Genomic DNA, 23,788 nt, shown 5'->3' with positions numbered 1-23,788 from the left:
TAATGTAAAGTGGGTTAGACTGTCCAACACCTGTAAACACACTTTAACGTGTAAAATTGATGCAGTTCCACTTTAATGATATTAAACGTGTTCATTTGAGGACTTTGTAATGATGACATTTCCAGCCAGCAGGGATTAAACCACTAAATATGTTGCATCTTTGACCTCGAGGCCGAGCAGCTCGTGTTAATCCCAGTTTATTACGCTCAGGCCGCGTCTGCACGAGCTGCCGGTGCTTTAAGCGGCTGGTCTGACGCACCGTGTGGACGTTATAGATAAACACAGATATTGTAGCTCTGTGTGCAGAGGTCACTGTGCTCCTGCGGCCCCCCTGAGATCAGAAGCTTTCGGTGCTGGTGGGAGGGAAGGTCGCTCATTGTCTGACCCCCGCCACCCCCCCCACACCACCCCACACCACCACCACCACCCCGCCACCCATGCACAGGAAACAGGGTCAGTTATGGCACCCCGCTCCTGCCTCCACTCCCACGCTCTCATCATTGTTTGCCGGCTGTCTCCTCCTCCCTCAGGTAGCTGTCACATCACCAAAACCTCATGAGATCCTTCTTTGGCTCGTTTTGTTTTGAATGTGATCAAATCCTGCCTGTGATTGATTAGTTATTGACGAAGAGGACGCAGGAAAACATCTGCAGCAGCTTGTCGTTTCCAGCAAAAGACGAGTTTAGATTTTAAACGGAGGTGAATTAATTAAAATAGAGTCAGATCTGACACCTGCACGGTCAGATTCACTTCCTTTCATTTTATTTTCACACAAGTATGTTGCCCCGTTGTGTTAGTGGGTGGCATCTACCCCCCCCCCCCCCCCCCCCGAAATAACAGTCACACAATGCTGCATTGTTGTTGGATATTTTCCTTAAAACACTGAGTTCCTACCAGGATGTCTAAATGCAGATGTGTGAGGGCATGATGCCGAGTGTGTGAGTGATGTTTTTATAAATAAATAAAGCTTTCATCTTAACTCTCACAGGGAGGAAACCTTTTCTTAAACCATAATCTATCAATATCCTCTAATCAGATCAATCAGTATGGTCATTTATTTCAATGGTTTTTGCTCAGAAATAGACATTTCTGCATCTTCGTGGCTCTAAAGTGACATTAAACAAGCTATTTTTCAAATTTATTTTTTTTTTACAGTTTTAATGAAGATGCATTTTGAATATTTTAATATGATAATAATAATATTAATCTGTAATTACAGAGCAAGTTAAACAGTGTGTCACACAGATGATCAGCTGGTTTTTAGTCATTTGATTCATTGCAAATTTGTACCAATAAAGTTTAAGTTTATTATTTCAGTTCACATTGTGCTCACAGACGTTTATGAATAAAGTTGTGTTCAATCAAATTTCTGCCTTCTTGACTCACAGGTTAGTTGTGTTGAGTTTATGAGCAGCTGCTGATTTACTGACGAATTACTCAAATACTGTTTCTACAATATTTACTCACCGTTCATTCATTTATTAACTATAGTGTCCATATATGTTGACGTGTAAACAAACTGTTGACAAACATTTTTGCATGTTTACCTGAACTGATATATAAGAGACAACAAGTTCATCTAGTAATAAAGTGACTGAGAATGAGCCAAACTTCCAATAAACACACAGTTACATCAGTTCATTATCAATCAGACTTTATTTGTATTGATCCATCATGCAGGTAACAAGACACAACAAACTATATGAGCTGAGAGCACATGAGAAATAAAGATGATGAAAATGTAACACTGAAACCAAAACAACTGATTAAACAAACAAATAAACAACAAAAACGACAATAACAATGTATGTATGTTTATTTCGAACATGTAACAAATAAATAATAAAACGGGAATAACAAATAAAATGAACAGTAAACATTTACAACAAACTCAATAAACAAAGTCTCATAAACAACATTAATAAAAATAAAATGTCTAAAAAGGAAGAAGTAAACATTTATATGGTCTAAACCCTCTATAACTCAAATAATTAACTCAATATTTATCATATACACAACTCACAAACAAATAACCCAATGTTATTATGTTATTAATGATTTATTAAACCTTTATTTAACCAGGTGAGTCCTGAGCAACAGAGCAGCAAAACAACATGCAAGAAAACAATTAAAAACATAATAACCTAAACATCCAGTATCCATAAAAATCAGATGTAACTACTTCGATTAAATAGATTAAACAGAATAAAACATTTTCAAACATGAATAAAATCAACAAAAATAAATAACAGCCATAAAATAAAGTAAAAGTATTCAAGTCTTCTTACTCTGAGAATAAAAACCAAGCAGGTTGAACCATCAGCTCCTGAAGAGCAACAGCGCCTCCAGCTGGTCATTCACATGAACTGCAAACACTTTTCACACAATAAATAATCTGACAACCATCAGACCAGTCTGCATCCGGAGCTCAAACATGTCACATATGGAGATGTATTTGCGTGATTAAGATTAATTTCTGCACATATCATCACGCATATCATCACGCATCTTCATCCTCCTCCTGATTCTGCAGATTCTCTTTATTAAAGGGACCCGTCGCGGCTCCAGACCCTCCTCTTCCTCCGGCTGTTTGGACGCATTTTCCACCAACTGTGTCCGAGATGACGGCGGCCAACAGCAGGTACAGGAGCCGCGCAGCCCGGTCAGGTAAGCAGAGCCTTCAACCCTGCAGGTGACCGACAACCTGCCGCGTGCGCGCTTCACAGCTGGCTGCTTAATTAATCATCGATTAATGAGATGATTTTTCTGTTTCTTGCTCTGCTTCTGGAAACGGCTTCATGCTACTGACATCTCTTCCACCCCCCCCCCCTCAAAAAAACCGGACTGATGTCTCCCGGAATTCACGCCACAGATGACGGAGAGGTGAGACAATCTGCGACACGCGATGCTGCATCACACCTGCACGAGCTCACATTATTCCCTTTGTTTGTGTACAGATGTTATGACATCACTGCAGGTGTCTGTCACGTCACACGGTCTCGTTAACTGATGCCTGTAAATATGCAGGAAAACTCATCCTCTCACTCACCTGCTCGTCTCCATTTCCTGTAGTTTGTAACATCTGTAAACATCTGTAAACATCTGTAAACATGATTCTACAGATTCTGCAGATTAGTTGAGTCAGAACCAAGTTTAACTGTTGATTCATCTGATGGTTGTTCTCTCGATTAACTGATTAATCGTTTGGTCAATTAAATGTGGTGAAAAGTGTAGTTTATCAGAGTTCAAGGTGACGTCTTCAGAAGTCTAAAACATAAAGATCTTCAGTTTATAGTTTAATGATATAAAAAAAGATACGAAACAGCAAATGTTTGGACATTTTTACTTGAAAAATGACTTAAACTATTAATGAACCATCAAAATATTCGTTTGGATCAATTTTCTCAATAAACTAAGAAAATAATCAGTTCAACTCTACATTATATTGAAGCTAATATTTTGAGTTTTGGACATTTTTATAAACAAAATGATGAATCGATAATGAAAATAAACTTTAGTTGCATCTTTTCATGATTCATCAACATCTATTAAACTGTCTGATAATAAACCTGCTGCCTGTAGAACATGTATCTGTAAAAAAGTGTCTAAAATGAGAGAATATTTCCATTTGTGTGTCGGGTTCAATAAAAACATCATATAGTTGAAATAAAAAGGTGAAACAAGATGATGCAGAATATTATAATCGATCGCCTGCAGATTATTCATCTACACAGCGTCAGATAATAGTGAAAAAACTACCGTTAAATGTTCCTAAAAACATGTCAGTGAGTCACATCGCTGCACTGGGTGACATGTTCCTTCATCATGAAGAGTTTAGTCATGTTAGTTTGTTTAGAAACGGCTCCAAAGACTAATAACAGCATCATGTTTTCAGTCTCCAGAGAGTAGTTCTGTGTAAGGCAGACGCTAGTGAGCATGTGCAGGAACACAATTATGTTTACAGCTTTGCTAGCTTGTTGCGCTACATATCACAAGCATTTGCAATGATATAAAACTAACAAATACTCACATTTAGAGAAACTGGAAACAGAGTATTTGGTATTTTAGCTGAAAAAAGACTAAAACAATTAAGCAACATCAATTATCAACATTGTGGCTCATCATAGTTTAAGTTCGGAAAAAAAGGGAGAATTGTTCGTTAGGGGGGTAACTGGAAAATGAACACACTCAGAGTGGAGAAGTTAAAAAAGTTAAAGGATATTGACTCACTACTGTGATGATGAAGGAACATGTCACCCAGTGCAGTGATGTGACGTTGTGATATGTAGCACAACAAGCTAGCAAAGCTGTAAACATAATGTAGTGTTCCTGCACATGCTCAGTAGCGTCTGCCTTACACAGAACTACTCTCTGGAGACTACTCTCAGACTCTTCATGATGAAGGAACGTCACCCAGTGCAGCGACGTGACTCACTGACATGTTTTTAATAGTTTTGGTGCAACAACGGAGGAATAAGATACAACAGGCTTTGTAGATCAGTTCATTGTTGGTTTGGATCCAAACATGAGATTTGTTGGCAATAAAAGAAAATCAGCAGCTTTATCCTTTAAGCACAAATATGTCACTGTGAACCTTCTGCCTGATGACATCTTGGCAACAGACATCTTAAAATCATTCATTTTCATCTGCGGAGGTTCAGGCGTGAAAAACCAGAGATAGAACAAACTGTCATTTCAAAAACAGACATCCTCACATGTCGTACATGCAGCAGCTTCACTGTGAGCATCTTTATTTTTACATATATATCCCTAAAAGCCCAGAGGCAGTTTCATCATCATGTTGTTGTCTTGTCACGTCGTGTTGGACGGCAGCGTTGAGGCTGAGTCAGAGCGGTGGACGCAGACGCAGCAGGGTGTTCACCAACAGCAGTCTGGATCTGTGGGTTGTTGTGGTGTGGGAGTGACTTGCAAACGCATCTACAGACAAAATGTCAATATGGAAGCAATACTGCAAACCAAAGAGAGAGAGAAACACACACACACACACACCCCCGCAGCCTCCTCTTTACATACACGGCTGTTTAAGTAGTGGAGCTAACGCTGCCTGCTGTGTCCTCAAGTGGAAATGTTCAGAAGAGTCTAATGCATGATGGGAGGAGATTTACTGTTATTAAACCAGTCTGTACTGGAGCTGCAACCATCCGCCCATTCATTAATGAGCGGGAAATGAATCTGCAACTGGTTTTATAATCAAATTATGGCTGCAGCTGATGATTATTCTTTCATTTCATTTTAATCTTTTAATCTATAAAATGTCAAAAACTAATGAATAACTGTCCATTAATTTCCTAGAGACCAAAGATAACGTCTTCATATATCTGGTTTTTGTCCGACCAAACGTCCAAAAACCCCAAAATATTCAGTTTATCAAAGATATAAAACACAGAAAAGGAGAAAATCCTCATTTTTGTCGAGCTAGAAGCTGGAAGGAGGATTTTTTGGGGTTTTTTTTGCTTGAAAGAAGTCACTGACACAATTAATCAATTATTAAAATCGCTGCCAATAATTTTTCCTTTGATAAACTTATAATTTAATTGTTTCAGCTCAAAATTAAAATAATCTCTTTAGTCATTTTTAAAGCAAAAATACTAAATATTTGCTGGTTCCAACCTCTCAGATGTGAGGATTCATGTTTTTCTTTGTCTTCTGTGATGGTAAACTGAGCTGCAACTAACAATTATTTTCTCGATTGATTAATTAGTTGTTTGGTCCATAAAATGGAGAAAAATCTCCATCAGTGTTTCCCAAAGTCCAAGATGACGTCCTCAAATGTCTTGTTTTGTCCACAACACAAAGATATTCAGTTTACTGTCATAGAGGACTAAAAAAAAAAGGAAAATATTCATCTTTAAGAAACCAGAACCAAAGAATTTTAGCATTTTTTCTTAAAAAAATGACTAAAAACGATTAATCAATTATCCAAATAGTTTGATTAAAAGACTCATCATTGCAGCTCTAAACTGACAAAACCAGATATTTGAAGATGTCAACTTGGGCTGTGGGACATTATAAAGGGGCATTTTTCAGACATTTTATTGACTAATAGATTCATATTCAGCAGATTAATCAATAATGAAAATAACAGCTTTACTCTGCTTCTGTCTCCATTTTGTTCTATTCTGCTCTTTTTCTCCCAGCCTTTCTTCTTCTTCTTTCCCTCTCTGGACATGTTTTCAGCCTCACATTTATGCTTCTGCATTGTCACGGTCACTGCACACGCTCCCCCCCCCACCCCCTCCTCTTGTGTCCGTGGCTGCCTGCCATACTGGATTATGAATACTCAGGGAACCTCAGGCCGTGCTCTCAGTCTCCCCACCGCCTCCTTCTTTCCACTGTTTCAATAAAACATGAAAAGGAATCATGGGAATGTCCTACTAACACAGCTACCGTACCAACGAAGGAGCACAGACGGAAGATCTGACCCGACTCTGACTGTTGCTGAGCACTCACAACTCACTCTGTATTTCTTTTATTTGTCTGTGTGATTGTTTTTCCAGGAAAAAGAGTACGTTGGTTTTGCGACGCTGCCCAACCAGGTGCACAGGAAGTCGGTGAAAAAAGGGTTTGACTTCACTCTCATGGTGGCAGGTGAGACGTGGTCATCTGCTGAAATGCTGTCACCTCCTCTGGGTTTTTAATGAACTGGAATGTGTGTCAAATGTGTGCATGAGCTTGTGTATGGGGGCCCAAATGTGACACTGAAAATGACTAAATAACTAAATAAATACATTATTGTGATTTATTAAAAGTAAATAAATACATTTTAATTTACACAAAAAGACTAAAGAAATTAACTAAATTAATAAATGCATTAATTATTTTTTAAATTTTCATATTAATTTATTTTCACATTTATTATACAAATTATTATATACATTTATTATAAAATTTATAAATCTGTTCTATAGAATTAATACTTACATAGATAAATGAAATTAAAAAGTGGAAATAAATGGATATATAAATAAATGTAGAAATACAGAAACACATATTATTATTATTTATTTATTGCATGCTTATTTATTTATTTTTTGGCAAAATTTTGATTCATTTATTTTTTTCTTTTGAGGGGGAAATTTTAGATTTATTTATTTGTTTTGGCAAAATTTAGATTGTTGTATTTATTTTTATATATTATTATTATTATTATTTATTTATTGCATGCTTACTGGTATTTACTATTTTTTTCCTTTTTTTGGCAAAATTTTGATTCATTTATTTGTTTTTATTTCTTGGCAAAATGTTGATTCATTTAGGGGCAAATTTTAGATTTATTTATTTATTTGTTTATTTCCTGTGTCACTTTTTTGCCCCCACACTTGAGTGCATAATTAACCCTCTGCGTAAAACCCCCCTTAATTACTGTTGCTATGTCTGTGAAGCTTTCCGTTCAAACATCAGCTCATATGCATTTTACAATGTTAATAGTAGGAGATTTACCATCAAAATAATTAGTAATTTGTGGAAATAAATAGGTTTTCAAATCACACAGAAGTAGACAAAAGCAGCTTCTCATTTCTAGCTGATGACTGTGGATTTTGTCTGTAAAATGCAGCTAGTAGATTTTATTACTAGCATAAGGTGATGATATCGCTAAAATGTGAGTTGGTTGAAAACTTTTGAATGTTTCTAGCTGACTCTTTTACAATAAGAACCATGTAAAAGGTTCAACTATACATACATTCATCCTCACCAGCTGATCCACATGGAAATTAAAGGAGCAGCTTTATTCTTGTATTGCAAATCCCCCGCAGCATTCAAAAAGAAAATAAACTCTTGTAATAATAAGTTTATGTTCCATCTTCACACATAAAAACTCAAACCTGCTTGTTGTGAGGCAGCTTACTCACCATCACACCTTCTCACTATTTCAGTTTTCACAAATTTCATGTTTCCTGTGAAAATGTCCGACTCTGTTAAAATCTGAATGCTGAATAAGTCACAAAAGCCCCCCCCCCCCAAAAAAATGTTTAATTACACTTTAAATCCATTAAACATCCTCAGAGACAAAACTATTCTCCTGTGCACAAGTGTGTTTTAAACAATTTTGACTCCATTAAGTACCTATTATGATGAGAGCTTGATTGATTTCGTGACCTCATTTCTTATCATCTAAATGAGCACACACATCGTTCAGTGGAAGAATCAAAGGTTTATGTTCTTCAGACTTGTGTCCAGAGTCTCATTTGTGGGATATCATGTTTTTGTTACGTCCGGAAAACAAAAAAACATCAATGTGATATTTGAGTCAAATTAAATTTCTGAAAGTGTGTCTCAGTCTGGCTGTTGAAATTAGATTTCCAACAGTCCTGGGTGTGTCTGGGTGTTGGTGGAGCAGCACTGGGTCTGTGAGGTGTTTAAACTGGACTGGAAGTTAGTTTTTACTCAACAACATGAAAAAGTAAACAGTGTAAAGTTTTAGTTAATTTAGATAATGGTGGCAGATTTGCCATCAAAATTAGCAGACATTGTTGAAACAACGGTTTCCTTATTATTTCACACAGATGTAGAGGAAAGCAACTTCATTTCTGGTCACAAGTGCTGATTTTGTCGACTAAAACTTTGTTAGACGATTTTATCAGCTATTGCTAGCTAGCTAATTAATGCTAACCCCATGAATTAAAAACTTTCTAGTGTTACCTGATTTGGTTTAAAAGAAAAACACTGTAAAGCATCTTATGCACATGATTTTGACCCTACTTGGTATCATGCTGAAAGACTGAGGCTAAAGCTAACCTCCCAGGCAAAAAGTTAGCTAATGATCCATGTAGAAGACACAGAATATTGTTCTTGTATTGCAGTACAGTTTTGTACATACACATGAAATTAAAATGTTATTCTATTCTAAATAACCCTGTTTGGATGCTTACTATAGCAGAACATGCTTGGACAATTAACATAGAGGTTAGATTTAAGATTTATTGTGTTTTTAAACAAGAGAAAAGGTTTTGAGGGTAAGAACTAACCAATGTGTTTAGGAAATGTAATCCTGTCTTGGATTACAGGTTTAACTGGAGTTGTTGGAGTGTAAAATTCCCCAAATCCAATAAGCAGCAGGACAGAGATGCTAACTTTATCCTTTAGCATAAACTGTTAGCAGTAAGCTAGTTAGCGAGGCATGCTAATGTTAATGGCTAACGTTTGAGCGCACAAACACACTACTGTTCAACCCATTCCTTACATTTTTGCTCTTTTTGGGTTTCGAAAGGTTAGAAAAAGACGCCACACTTCAAACTCATTGTATACAGAGTCTCTGTGACTAGCTCCATTTACGTTCTTTCAACGTTGTCATGTCTACTTACGGTTGCTAAGCTATCAACGGACAATCACTACTTGGGATGGGTTCGAAAAATGGTCAATTACGTTATTTTAATTTCATGAAAACCTACCAACCATGCAGACATAAAGCCAGTTTGGTCAGTTTGGTTTATCCTCTGTTATCTCTCTCCTAGTAAATATGGTGCAAATATAATCTAGATTTAATGGTTTGTTTTTCTTCTTTTTCTCTTTGCCTTCTTGTATCAGCTGGTTACTCTGAGCTTACCATTGAGTCTGTCATATCACAGTTTCTAGACATGGATGTATTAAGGAGAACTGGCCAGCTAAAGATACTAGCTAGCAAACAATGGTAGCAGCAAAGTAGACCTCAAGCGCACCCACAAATTTGTGGACATGTTTGTGGTCACCTGACTTTGAGCTTGTGAGAATACCTACCAAAAGCATCCAGACAATATTGAAAACTATCTGTTCCTTTGTGTTACAGGTGAGTCTGGTCTGGGTAAATCCACCTTGGTAAACAGCTTGTTCCTCACTGATCTGCATAAAGACAGGAAACTGCTGAATGCCGAGGGTGAGTCACCTGTCAATCAGACATCTCCGTACCTGCCTTCTTATATCTCTGATTGCAGCTCAGATTTCAAAGAACTGACTTAATTACATGTTTGCTGTCTCTGCCATGAAGAGCGTATCAGTCAGACGGTGGAGATCACAAAGCACACGGTGGACATCGAGGAGAAGGGGGTGAAGCTGAAACTCACTATCGTGGACACCCCGGGTTTTGGAGATGCTGTCAACAACACAGAGTGGTAAGCCTTCACTTTGTGACTGTGTCAATAAAAGCAGCTTTGGAAGCTTTCATGGTAAATAATATTACATTGAGGGAGCTCTTTGTAACTCCTCCTACATACAGCACCACTTATCTCACCCTGCCTTTTCAGCTCTGTCTCACTTTCTGTATTTTCATCCACATATAAATAAAAGAAACTGCTTCTTTGCAGCTCAACACCAGCCCACCATGTTCTTAACGGCACATGTAGTCAAGCTTCTTTGACTACAGTATTAGTAACTATAATTCTTAAAGGTTTAGGCTGGTGTTTTTCTATATTTTTCTCATTGTCAACAAATCCCATGAAAAGACCAAAATCGACAATGTGTTAGTGCGCCTCTCAGTATTTTCTGACTTCACTACTCCTACCCTACTGAACATATACATCTTTAAAGTTCTGGTATTGTGGCAAACAAGAAAAATCAGCTTTTGGGTGGATCAGAGTGACGGTGGGGCCTCTTGTTCTGTAAAATTACTCAATTCTATTTCCTCTGTCTTTTTAAATTATTTGAAATTTTGAAATTTTGCGGCTTAAGAGTGAGCAGTGTTGAGGTGTTGAGGCTAACTTAACAATGAAGCTAGTGCTAGCTGGTGGTTAACCTAGCTTAGCATAAAGACTGTAGCTCTGTCCTCTGTCCAAGCCTCAGAGATACATCTACCAGAACCTCTAAATCTCATTAATTAACATGTTGTATCTTGTTTGTTTAATTTGTACATAAACAGAAATGTAAAAACAAATTGTGATTTTACAGGGGTTATATCCTGTAGCTAACTTTTTCCTTTCTTTAGGTATTTTTAGGTATTTATTAGTGAGCTTTACGTGTGTTGTTAGACTTACTTTACAGCTTTGGACAGATCGAGGCTAGCTGTTTCCTGCTGCCTTCAGTCTATGCTAAGCTAACGTAATCACCTCTGGGTGCTAGCTCCATATTTAGCATACAGACATGAGAGTGGTATCAATCTTCTCATCTCACTCTCGTCAGGACAGCAATTAAATGTCAAACTATTACTTTAAAAGTTAGGCAGGATTATAGGAAAAGCACATAAAAATACATGTTTGTGTTTTGTAGCTGGAGACCAGTCACAGACTACATTGATCTCCAGTTTGAGCAGTACTTCAGAGACGAGAGCGGACTCAACAGGAAGAACATCCAGGACAACAGAGTGCACTGCTGCCTCTACTTCATACCTCCGTTCGGACACGGGTAATAAACACACTGCCGTATACACACACGTGGTATTTATGTACATGCATGTATTAAAATACTCAATAAAGTTCATGTCCTCCTGTAGGCTTCGTCCGGTTGATATCGAGTTCATGAAGGCGCTTCAGGATAAGGTCAATGTGGTTCCTCTTATCGCTAAAGCTGACTGCCTCACACCCAGTGAGATAAAGAAACTCAAAGAGCGAGTAAGACCTTAAATATCTGACATGCTGATCTCATAAATAATCCATAACTACCGATTTTGACTGCTATACTCAAATTATGGGACATTTTTATGATTTTTTGTAGATTATTTTGACAGCTTCATGTACAAAATATAAACTGAATTTATGCAATGACCTTTATCTCTTTATCAGACGCTCTGCTTCAGAAACATTTTCAGTAGACATGAAAACAGACCAGATTTCCCCTCTGGTGACAATAATAAATGATTGACTGATTTTTATACCAAACCCTGTATATGAAATTAAATAGAGATTGTTTAAAAAAAGGAAAAATGATCAGTTCAAGACATAAACTGAGCTTAAACTAACAAATATACTGGAAAAAAAATATATATACTGACATTCTGGGTTAATTAGTAAAATGAAGATTAAACAGTGGTTGCAGTTGAGTGAAAGAATATGGCGGTAAAACTGAATATTGCATCAGATTTGGGTTCATTTCAGTTCACTGGTGGATGACTCAGACATGTACGTTTTAAAGCTTTCATATGGGGCAGTGACTTCCTGCCAAATTTTAGCGCTCAGTGGGAGGGTGTGAGTGTGTGTTTCTACTGTTATCTATAACATCTCTCTTGTATGTGTGTGTGTGTGTGTGTTGTCTTTGCAGCTGAGAGAAGAGATAGATAAGTACGGGATAAAGATCTACCAGTTCCTTGACTGCGACTCTGATGAGGACGACGACTTCAAGCAGCAAGATAAAGAGCTGAAGGTGAGTCTGATTCATGCAGTCTGTTATTATTATGAGTCTTATGTTAAAAGGTACTTGTACTGTTCTTGTGTGTTATAATTTTCCGCTGCTTTATATATTTCTACTCCGCTGCATTTATCTGACAGCTATAGTTAGTAGTTACTTTGCAGATTAAGATTAGAGCTGCAAGCGATTAGTCCATTAACAGGAAATTAAACACAAAATATTTTCATAGTTGATTAATCATTTGAGTCATATTTTTAAGAAAAAAAAAAATACAAATATTTTCTAGTTTCTTTAGTCCTCTATGACAGTAAACTGAATCTTTTGGTTGTGGACAAAACAAGACATCTGAATAGTTTGACGTCATCTTGGACTTTGGGAAACATTGATCAACATTTTTCACCATTTTATAGACAATGAATTGATTAATGGAAGAAAAAAGAGTTGACAGATTAATCAATAATGAAAAATAATTGTTAGATGCAGCTCTAATTAAGATTTTATATACAACGGGTAAAGATAAGCCTATAAATATGGTATATGACTTTACATAAATTTAAATTTAAAATTATGCAACTGCAGGGCCAAAGCCAGGATTTTAGAAATCCAGAGGTCGTAAATCCAAAATCCCCCAGCATCATATTAAAGATATTTTTGATGAGCCACCAAAAAAATTTGATATTTTGTGATTTAAACGATTATTAATAAGTAATTTATGTAAATGTTTAGTTATGTTTTCTGTAAATTTTGTCTACCTAAATGCTGTTAAATACTTATATACTCACTAAATCCCTTATATTATATCTAAATTTAACTTTACAATCTAAAAACAATACAATTTATAGATTTTTACCCACCAAAACTCACCTTGTGTAATTTGTGTGTACTTGTAGAATGTAAATTCCTCATCAGGACGTTAAAACCCCCCAATTCCCATTTCCACAATACTTAGGACATGAGCAGTCGTGTCCAGTTCTATGTAAAGACGTTAAATTAACCTCTGCCTCATTAAAGAAATTACCAGAACCTCTAAATCTCATTAACATGTTGTATTAATTTGTACAAGCTAACTTTTTCCTTTCTTTAGGTATTTTTAGGTAACTCTATTTATTAGTGAGCTTTACGTGTGTTGTTAGACTTACTTTACAGCTTTGGACAGATCGAGGCTAGCTGTTTCCTGCTGCTTTCAGTCTATGCTAATCTAACGTGATCACCTCTGGGTGCTAGCTCCATATTTAGCGTACAGACATGAGAGTGGTATCAATCTTCTCATCTCACTCTCGTCAGGACAGCAATTAAATGTCAAACTATTGCTTAAAAAGATTAGTAAAAGCACATAAACATACATGTTTGACACATGTTTGTTTACATGTTATGATGTCGGATATTAAACAGGACAGGAGCTAAAACAGCCTGTTTCAGACAGAGGCTGAACTGAGGGGCTGCATGAAGGCCCAGTACAAGATAAATAAGTTTTTAACTGTAAATCATGCAAAGATATTCCAGCAGCAACCTTGGAGCCCATCAGCTATCAGTCTGATGACAATTTAGCCTCAGGGAGCAAAGACCAATATTTCAGGGCTTACGGTGTAGCCAGCAGATATCCGGATAATAGATATCTGGGCCAAGACTTCCTCTTCCGTGCGCTGCGTTGTTTACAGTCTGATCAGCAACTTGAGATGGTCCAGATGACATTTCGGCTAATCTCTATAAACAGATATGTGCCTATGAATGCGGATACATTTAAAAAAAAAAAAGAAAAAAAGCTAAACCATCATCACACGATAGCTGATGGGTTCTGAGATTGCATGCAACTTTTACCTGCATGCAACCAAAGCCCGCTCAAATGTGATGCATTCATATGCAAATATCTGTTTATAGAGATTTTTTTCCAGTAGAACCCCAGAATATAAATATAGACCTGAAAATGTGCATGATTCATCCTCTTTAAATGATCTGAATACTTCCTGTATCTCTGGCGTCTTGTGATGTAGGAGAGCTCCCCGTTTGCGGTGATCGGCAGCAACACTGTGGTAGAAGCCCGAGGTCAGAGAGTGAGAGGGAGGCTCTATCCCTGGGGGATCGTGGAGGGTAAGAAACTCTAAACTCTAAACTCTGTATCTGTCTATCCGAACTCTCTGCAATCTTCAGTTTCCATGACAATACAGCCCTGATGTTAGTCCTTTTTCCCTGTGTGCAGTGGAGAACCCGTCCCACTGCGACTTTGTGAAGCTGAGGACCATGCTGATAAGAACCCACATGCACGACCTGAAGGACATCACCAACGACTGTCACTATGAGAACTACAGAGCTCAGTGCATCCAGACCATGACCAGGTGTGTGTGTGTGAAAAGGAAAGTGTGCAACTATATGTTGTTTTGTTGTTATTTTGGGCTCATATTGACCTTTTGTTAAGTGTCTGATATCATCTCTGCTGTGCTGTGCTGTGTCTCAAATCGCTTCACTTCTGTACTTACACTTAACATTTTGAGTGCATAAGTGCGTTCACACTGAGAAGTATGGGAAAATGCAGTGTACTATGAGAACCCGGATGGTGCACTCAAAAAGTTGAGTGTGGAACTATGAACGCTTCTCCCCCTCAATGGTCGCCATCTTGGCTACATAGCGGAAGGGGAGGGACCGCTTTTCAAACTGGAAATGGTGGCCGGGTACGTTTTAACTACGGTGAACATCACCACATTATACAAATTTAAATTATACATGTGTTTTTTAGCACTAAGCACCACTATACTGTTGTCAGATATAAGCCATCAGTATGTTTTTTGGGTTAATTTAACAGTCTGTAATGATTTGGTAGCGCGAACGATAACGCGAATGCTAACGCTAGCTAATGCTAATTTGCGATCGTCATTTCCGGTAAGTGCACAGTGGCTGTGTTTGATTTGAGACAACACAATCCTGTCAAAATTCGCGCACTACACCAGTAATATATATTGTACACAGTGTACTACATGAAAGTGTTCTAACAGAAGAATGTGATTTGAGACACAGCTTAGGTGTGATTTTGCACATTTTATCCCGTACCCTCCAAAACACGTGTACTTTACGTTAGCCAAGCTTTCATCCAGATGTACTGTAATGCTAATTTTAATGCTGTTGTGTGAATATTAGCAGTTACGATACGATACGATAAAAACTTTATTGTCCCACTCAGGGAAATTTGTCTTGGACTCTGTAGCTGCACCATGAATGCCTTGACGGCCACAATGACACAAACAATACAACCTCAGCCATACCAACACCAACAATCCTCACAATATTGCACATAACCCGTAACATAAAAAATATCATAAAAAATATCATAAAAAATTCGTGCTAAAAGATCACCATAGTAAACGCACTGTAAAAATTAATAAAAAATTATTGCACAAGTTTCGTCCTCAAGCAGCATTGTTATGAAATGTAATGGAGGTTGGAACAAATGAATTCTTAAAACGGTTGCAGTGAGGGACTCTGTGTCGTCTGCCTGAGGGGAGGAGGTCATACTCTGAATGAAGGATGTGAGAGCTCGCCTAAAAACAGTTTGTTGGTAAATGGACTGCAGGGTCTGATAGTCACTTTTTCCAATTAACCCTCATGGCCGTGTGTACCAGACGAGCAAGTTTAGTTTTGCCGTGAGGTTGCCAATACCAGGATGACATCTCATATCTGAGTTAAACAGTTGGTGGCGCTAATCCTCCAGTCGGTGCCATTAAACCGTTGCTGAAGAAGAGGATCTGCTGCTTTTTTCAGCTCTTCAGTCACGTTTAAGTCACATGATTCATGTCCGTCATCATTTCTTCACTCAGTCTGTTTACATTTGCGTTTTATCCACACAACTACTTTAACACCTCAAAACTTTTTGGCAATACTTAGACGTTTTTTGAATTTTTGGCGTCTCCTCTCAGGTTTTTTTTTTTTTTATGCACGAACTGAATATGCGAATAAAAACAAGTGGATGGAAACATACTTGTTGTTGCCAACCGTTTTACAATGCATAATATTTAGATGGATCACACACCTTCCTGTCAGTCGGCGGTTTCCATTCATTTCAGTACGAAAACAGAGATGGAAAAACTTGATTGATGTGATGCATTTCCTTTGGAAACAGGAAGTTCGGTTTGGACATTAGACAGAGAAGAATCAATCTCGAGTTCAGACCAGACGGCTGTTGATTATGAACTGTGACTTAGAAGAGATGGAAAATAATGGAACAGTAACCAATCACATCTGACACCTGTCGTATATTTATTATAAATAAATAACATTAACAGCTTCTTATTTTACTCCTGAAATAACTACTTAGATGCAGCTCCTGCACCAGTCTGTACTATTGTGAGCCGAGAATGAAGTCTTAATTAAATTACCTGATGAATAACACTAATAAATAATACAATACATTTAATTTAAATAATGAATAAATAAAAACAGCTACCCAAGGGCACAATGAAGTAAAACAAAAAGCCCTGACATACTATGTGAATGCTACTTACTGCATTTGTATAACTTTACCAAGGATAAGTGCAGCTGCTTTGTAACTTGAGACACCAACATAAAAAACAGCCACAAATCACCTGCTGCTGCTCATAAACTTTACTGCTTTACTGCCCACAGTAGTAAAAAAGCAGATCCAAAGTTTTTATCGGCTTCTCTTTTCTCTCATCCGGATTTTAACGGCTGGACGGTGAGAGGTCGATGTTCGGAGAGATTTTAGAGAAGGAAATCAAATCAGGAAGTGTCCGTTTTAACTTAACGTAATGTAAAACATCACAGTGGACATTTTGCTGCCTTTACTTTGTTGTTGATTGTTCGTTATAGTTCAACTGAGAAGCATTTATAAGCAGGGATTTAAATACTTTCTGTCTGTGGAGACACCAGCAGACTTTGCAATGAAAGGCCAGTTTTCTGATATTCAAACCAACGGACACAAACAACAAGAGGCAAAACATTGGACCTCATGCAAGAACATTTTTCTGGTACGAGTGTTACAAGTCAGATTTAACAAACTCTCTTAACTCCACAAACTTGTAGTAAATCTCTGGTTTCAGCCTGTTCATGAGTAGCTGAACGTTCCTGAGATTTCATCGATAGCATCCTTGATGCCCTTAACCCTTTCGTGCATAATAGTGACTACAGTGGACAGCTATTCAAAAGCTGTTTACTTAGATATGCATGGGGTTTTGATGGTGTAGTTGCACATCAGCCACCACAGTGGACTCTAGTGTGTCATCCCATGTTTAAAAAAATGGAAGTTCAAATATTTTTTTTCATGTCTAAAGGGGTATAAAAAAATCCTGACTGAGGTTATCATAATTCATGCATGAAAGGGTTAAAATGTCCACATAAGGCGACCTGTTCCACTCTGTTTGTGGGCGAGCTAACCCTTTGCTGCTGTCAGAAACCAGCAGACACATTTATCAGTGTCAGTAGTCGTATTAAAGGAGCTGAAACTATCAGAAAAATATGAATCCATCAGAGCAGCAGCTGCACTGTGACAGAAATAAAGAGCTTTGACATGAAGTTAGACGCTAAAAAAATGTCTTTCTAAAGCAAAATGCTCCTGATGGGATGTGGTCAAGTGGGCTGTTAACAACTAAAATCTAAAAACTCTCTCAGTAAACTGGCAGCCATGTTTTTTTTTAGTCAAATATTTTAATTTAGTTGATTTCAGTATCATATTTAAACTCCAAATTCATTCAGATTAAGACGTTATGATTCTAAATCAAGTGTTTCTCCCCTTGTGAAGAAAGTCAGACTCATGACTCGTACAACAGCTCTGAACTCTGTAATTTCCTCAAGAGAAAACTGATGAACGCCACAAATTTTCTTAAAAACCTCACATGTACCTCCACAGAACAAATCTGCATGAGGCCTGTTGTTTTGCCACTATGTGTAGAAAATATCTGACTTGAGTGCCCTCCAGTGTTAGTATCAGAAAAGACACATGAATACTTCTATTCAACATATAATCTGCAATAATTGCCTGGATTGTCTTGTTTTTTTTTTTCTCTACAAATGCAATCAGAATAATTAAAAAGATGCTATAATCACATAAAACTTTAAAGGAGTTTCTGTTTAGCACCGTTACCTGTCTCTGCAGGTTGATTTCCATTCTGCAGTGAAACTCAAGTGTCTCGCTGTGTTCATCCTTCTTGTTTGTTCTGTTTGTTCTGTTTCAGTAAGATGAATGCCGATAAGCGGGTGGAGAGCCCCATCCCGATCCTGCCGCTGGCCACACCCGACGTGGAGACGGAGAAACTCATCAAAATGAAAGACGAGGAAGTGAGTGAAGAAACAAGACTCCCAAATAAAACCTCATGTAGTGAATAATTCATTGCAGCAGCTATTACGTAACCAAGACGCTGGATGTGGATTGATGACCCGTATATGTTATTACGTAACTGTCTCTCATCCTTCCTCTCGTTCCATTTTCTCTTTGTCTTCCCGTCTGCAGCTGAAGAGGATGCAGCAGATGCTCCAGAAGATGCAGCAGCAGATGCATGAGCAGGATCTGTGACCTCTGACCTTTATACCTTTCATTTTTGGGGGGGGGGGGACACACAAGAAAATCAATCACATAGCACAGATTTAAAGCTTCACTAACGACATCTCTACATGGGATGAGATCAGAACAGTTCAGATGTGACACATTAAATGCATGGATGAATGACAGCATGCTGGGAGACGTATTTTATTAGTTTAAATGGGTTTTTTTTAGCATTATTAAAACTTTCATTAAACTTTTTTTAATGCAGTCATTAGCCAAGTGAGTCTAGTTAGGCAATAGAGAGTAGATTGCACTTTGTCACCTTTAGATCTCCGTAGATTTCCAAGTCAAAATACTAAAGACTAATGCACCATAAACCCCTGATTCATTTAGAGACTGTACACAAATTATTAGGGTGGAGGGGGGGGGGGGGCTGGACATTATTTTTAACTTTTTTAAAAAGCAAGGCCCTCCCCAGCATCATTAGAAAATTTTAACCCTCCCACCAAGAGAAAAACTATAACACCCTCTCTGCAATATCTTAATATAGTAGTAATATAAATCAAAAATAATTAAACATATATATAATTATTAAATATAAATCAATAATAATATAAGTAATATAACACTATTGTGTTGGTACAATTTTGCCATTAAAAAAACTAAACGTGCACAATGAATTTAAAATTGTAGTTTAAACTTTAAATTCTTTATTTAGGATAGAATTGAATAAAACTTTATTGTCCCACTACGGCAGGAAATATGTCTTTGTCTCACCATTAAAAACAACACAATTAAATAAAAACAGTGAAGACACACACAAGGTCAAACAGATATTCTATTGCTGTTTGTTATAAAGGATCTCTGATATATATTTTGTTGACCAGATGTGTCCTTTAACTTTCAGAAGAGATGTCACTGTCATTTTGTATAACACATTTACTTTTTTGGACACATTTTTTTCTTTATTGTAGTTCTGCTTTCTGTTAAGATGTAGAATAATTAGGCTACGTTTCCCTCAGCAAAAACAAAACAAAACATAACATAACCCTCCCTTATTCCCTAATAATTTTCACACAGTCCCTTAATAGTTTATGCACTGATTGCGTGGGCACCTACATGTAGAGTGACGCCGAGGTTGAAAGGTGGTTGGTGGTTCATCATTCTTGTTCTAATGATTCTGAGTGGTGCAGTTTGTCATTGTTGACTTTCCTTATAATGACTTATGGCACTTATAAACAGTATGTTGCTCCTGTTCTACTGTCCTAAACCACTTCACGCCACCATGTGAGAATTATTATTGACTTGATATGTCACTGTGTAGCCATAGCCTGCGGCTAATAGCAATAGCAACTGTAGCTTTGGACAAAGTTTGACCATTGACGGTCGCTGTATTCCAATAGACATTGTGTCAAAATGTCATTTTTAAAAATGTATTTATTTAAACCTTTGATAACTGACTTTTAGTCCACTTGGCGTCAAGTTGTGAACACAAGTTGATATGTTGAACTTGTTAGCAAACTGTTGCTTATTTCCACATCCAGCAGTTACGGAGCAACATTATCATTCATGTGGAGTCGTGTTTCTGTCCACCTGGTGAGTGTGAGTCCAATATTCACTCTCTTTTAGCTTCTGTTTTTGTTCTCTACCAACTCCTGAGGGAAATATCTGGCTCTTTAGCCGCTAAATGCTCTGGGTTGTTCCTGATGAAAGTTGGTAATTGTGAGAGAAACATGATGAAATTTGTTGTTGTGCCAGTCAAGACACACACACTAACAGCTGATTTAGAGCATCAGTGACCAAAGAGATTGTGTTCAAATTTGGACAGTGTCATAAATTTAGGACCAAAACCCTGCAACATGACTGCTGATACGACCCACAGCTACAAACCAACCACTCAGAATCAGCACCACAAGAAAAACAACACTGGCACACTCTTTTCAATCTCAGCACTGATGTATGGGTGAGTAGATTTTTATGGTTTCTATTTAGCATGGCCATCAGTAAAGCTGTGGTACTGTATACTACGGCTTTACTGTATTACAGTATATGAAACCTTTAACCATGTATTTGCTGAAACAATGTATTGCAGTGTACAATCATAATTGTGAAAATGAATACAATCTGATGTACGATTATCCTAAATACAGACATACAGAACACCAAATTTCAGAGCACATGTATTAAAGTTTGTGTGCATAATATATACTGTATTACAATCTGTATTTCTGACTATCCCATCGCTATTATAGATGATATTGTATTGATTTCAGTCACCGTATCCATATCCTGGTGCAGATATTTATCACTGCCCAGCCCCACACACTGCCATGACTCAAGTAATATCTGAACAGGTTGTGCTTGATGATGATGACGACGATGATAATAATAATAATAATAATAATAATAATAATATTTTTTGTTTATATGGCACTTTTTGAAACAAAGGTAAAAAAATAAAACTTTCCTTTTCCTCTTAAAGTGTTTTCTGAAGTCTTTTCATTCAACTCTGGTCTCAAAACAAACATGTACAAAGACCTTTAACCGATGTTGGGGATAATTCTGCTTAATTTGAATGTTTAATTTAAAAATAGTTTAAGTGACTTTTTGTCATTAATTGATTTTAACTAACATACAAGTCCATACAATACAATCCTTTAATACAAACTTGTCAAAAGCACTGGAAGGTTGTCCTGAAGTCCACTCTGTCCCAACATCTGGAAGGTTTTATTAATTTCGAACAATTATTGAAGACAAATATAGATGAAGAAGAGAAAGGAAGGAAGTGGCAGTATTCTTCCATACAATTTAAAATGAATTCTGTTAATAAATTACCAACTTATAGTTGCATTAATTATTATTTTTGGCCACTTGGGAGCAGCAGAACAAACTGAAAACACAATATTGACATTTTATCACCTTATAAGTATTTTATAAAGAACGTCCAATATTCATTCTCTTTTAGCTCTGTTTTTGGTTTCCACCAGCTCATGAGGGAAATATCTGGCTCTTTAGCTGCTCCACTAAATCTCTATAGGTTTGTTATAGGAACCTCTTTCACATTACTCATTGTCATTTGAGTCACTGTTAATATAAAAATATTGATTAGTGCAGCTTTAAAGTGTTTCGATCCATTTATTTATTGAACCATTTGTTGAAATGTGACCGCTGGAGCCACAAGTGGCAATTAAAGGAGCAGCAGCACAAGTAGAGAAGAGTCATAAAATCACCAAACTGATCCAGTAATGACAGTGACACAGCAATATTGATCTACAGTAAACTTTGCTAACAACATTAGCCATCAGAAGCTACATGGTCATACCAGACCAAGTAAGGCTGTAGCAGCAAGATGCTAACAAGTTCAACTTTTCATTTGTAAAAGAATAAGGTGTTATTTCGTCTTTCAAATGGTAGACGTGTCTCTTTTAAAGATGATTTGGTGTTTATTGGTGGGACTAAGCTGCCCTCTGTTGGACAACACGGAAATGCTAAACACCTCCTCACTTTACTAAAAGATAAATAATTGTCATTTATCATGTTTTTTAAGTAAATAGAAATAACAGTAGTGTATTTCATTGGTTTGTATACAGGCATTTTAAATCTTCCATAATAAGACTTAATTACTTAATGAATCTAAAGCCTTTGTTTAGTCTTTTGGGGCAAAGACCCTTAACTGAGAATCTGCTGCCATGCTAGCGGCTACTTGAGGCTGTATAGACTGAATCACTGTGACGTCGCGCTAACAACAACAGTCACTTCCGGGTAGACAACTGGCAGTTGATTTGAAGACATGAAATCCGCAAACTTCTTTATTTCTGTTGTCGTTTCCAGCCGTAACTGTAACGCTTGAAGACATTTAGTTAAACACAGTGTTCGACCTATCTGACGTTTCTGCTTATTTTATGTACTGTGTTGCTTTGCTAGCGTCTTCGATAAACCAAATCTACCAGCGACATCTCACTGTGGGTCAGATTAAAAATTGCGATGGCCGGAGCGGGTGACGTCACGGTGGCTACGTCCATATTTTTTACAGTCTATGTTAACAGGTAGGTCAGGTTCCTCTGGCTGGCTAGCTTAGCACTGAAGCTAACCGAGCAATGAATCAGAGCTCCAAGCTAGCTTGTATAATAATAATAATAATAATAATAATAATAATAATAATAATAAAAGAGCAGTCCTCTTACAGAAGCTGATATGACGTTAAGTTTCACTGTTAAGAAAAATGAGAAAAAAGTTAAGTAATCGTGGTGAAGAAATGAATTAATTACATAAAGACTGGGACAACTGTTTTGTTCTAATCATTTTTTTCTACAAATATATCTTGACACTAACCAGTTTTCTTATTTGCATGTAAAGGAGTATGTGAAGTAACCTAACAGTTATATTTGTTCACTTAATTGTCTATTTACAGCTTCGCTCCAGGTGATCCAGACAGGCTGGAACTGGTTGTTCATTGTGCAGTAAATAACAGTTTGAAGGCATCACTAGGTGTTGTAGTGCATGTGTATCGTTGTCATGCAGAAGAGACAACATGTAGTAGCAATTATATTTAAAAAGAGTAAATATTCACTCTGAAGCACTCGTAAGTCAGTAACTTCTAATACAGATGTTTTCTTGAATACAGGGTTTAGACTTAGAATTTAACTGTTTTCTCTGCAGCGGTAAAATAAAATGGATCAGATACATCTTTTATAAACTTGCCCTCCATCATTTCTAACATACTGAGAATGTTCATATGTAGACGAGGACTAATGTTGCACAGATCTAAAGTGAAATACAAATGTTATCTATGTAGGCGAGAACGGGGTAAATAGAGCCACCTCCTTTATCTAGGTAACTATAAGCAAAAGTAATCATGTGATCACAAATTAAGAAAGTATAGTCAGTCTTGTATCTTAATTAAAACAGATAAGTTTTGGACATTATATTATTATATGTTAATTCAAGTCAGTGTAAGCTACTAAACAAGGTCATAAACTTAGCATAACTGGATCTGAGCCACTGTGTGAAACAGTTTTGTCTAAATGGAGATTG

General features: G+C 37.1%; 1 protein-coding gene across 1 annotated transcript; it reads left to right on the top strand.

Annotated features, from left to right (window-relative positions):
• Positions 1-1,933: 1,933 nt before the first annotated feature.
• sept5b (septin 5b) lies at positions 1,934-19,347 on the top strand. The gene is made up of 12 exons (XM_044333012.1): positions 1,934-2,667; positions 2,873-2,883; positions 6,519-6,609; positions 9,785-9,871; positions 9,983-10,106; positions 11,197-11,331; positions 11,420-11,537; positions 12,184-12,285; positions 14,262-14,358; positions 14,468-14,603; positions 18,447-18,549; positions 18,722-19,347. Exons 1-12 carry the CDS (start codon positions 2,622-2,624, stop codon positions 18,782-18,784), a joined length of 1,113 nt encoding a protein of 370 aa, XP_044188947.1. The 5' UTR covers positions 1,934-2,621; the 3' UTR covers positions 18,785-19,347.
• The last annotated feature ends 4,441 nt before the right edge of the window (positions 19,348-23,788 follow it).

This window comes from Thunnus albacares, chromosome 18, assembly GCF_914725855.1.
Source record: "Thunnus albacares chromosome 18, fThuAlb1.1, whole genome shotgun sequence".
NCBI classification, from domain to species: domain Eukaryota; kingdom Metazoa; phylum Chordata; class Actinopteri; order Scombriformes; family Scombridae; genus Thunnus; species Thunnus albacares.
This window is presented reverse-complemented; position numbering and strand designations above follow the sequence as displayed.

Excerpts from the sequence above, each read along its gene's own strand:
- sept5b (XM_044333012.1), top strand. The coding sequence starts at position 2,622 with ATGACGGCGGCCAACAGCAGGTACAGGAGCCGCGCAGCCCGGTCAG. Across the intron at positions 10,107-11,196 it reads GCTGTCAACAACACAGAGTG|CTGGAGACCAGTCACAGACT; the intron begins GTAAGCCTTCAC and ends TGTGTTTTGTAG. Across the intron at positions 11,332-11,419 it reads ATACCTCCGTTCGGACACGG|GCTTCGTCCGGTTGATATCG; the intron begins GTAATAAACACA and ends GTCCTCCTGTAG.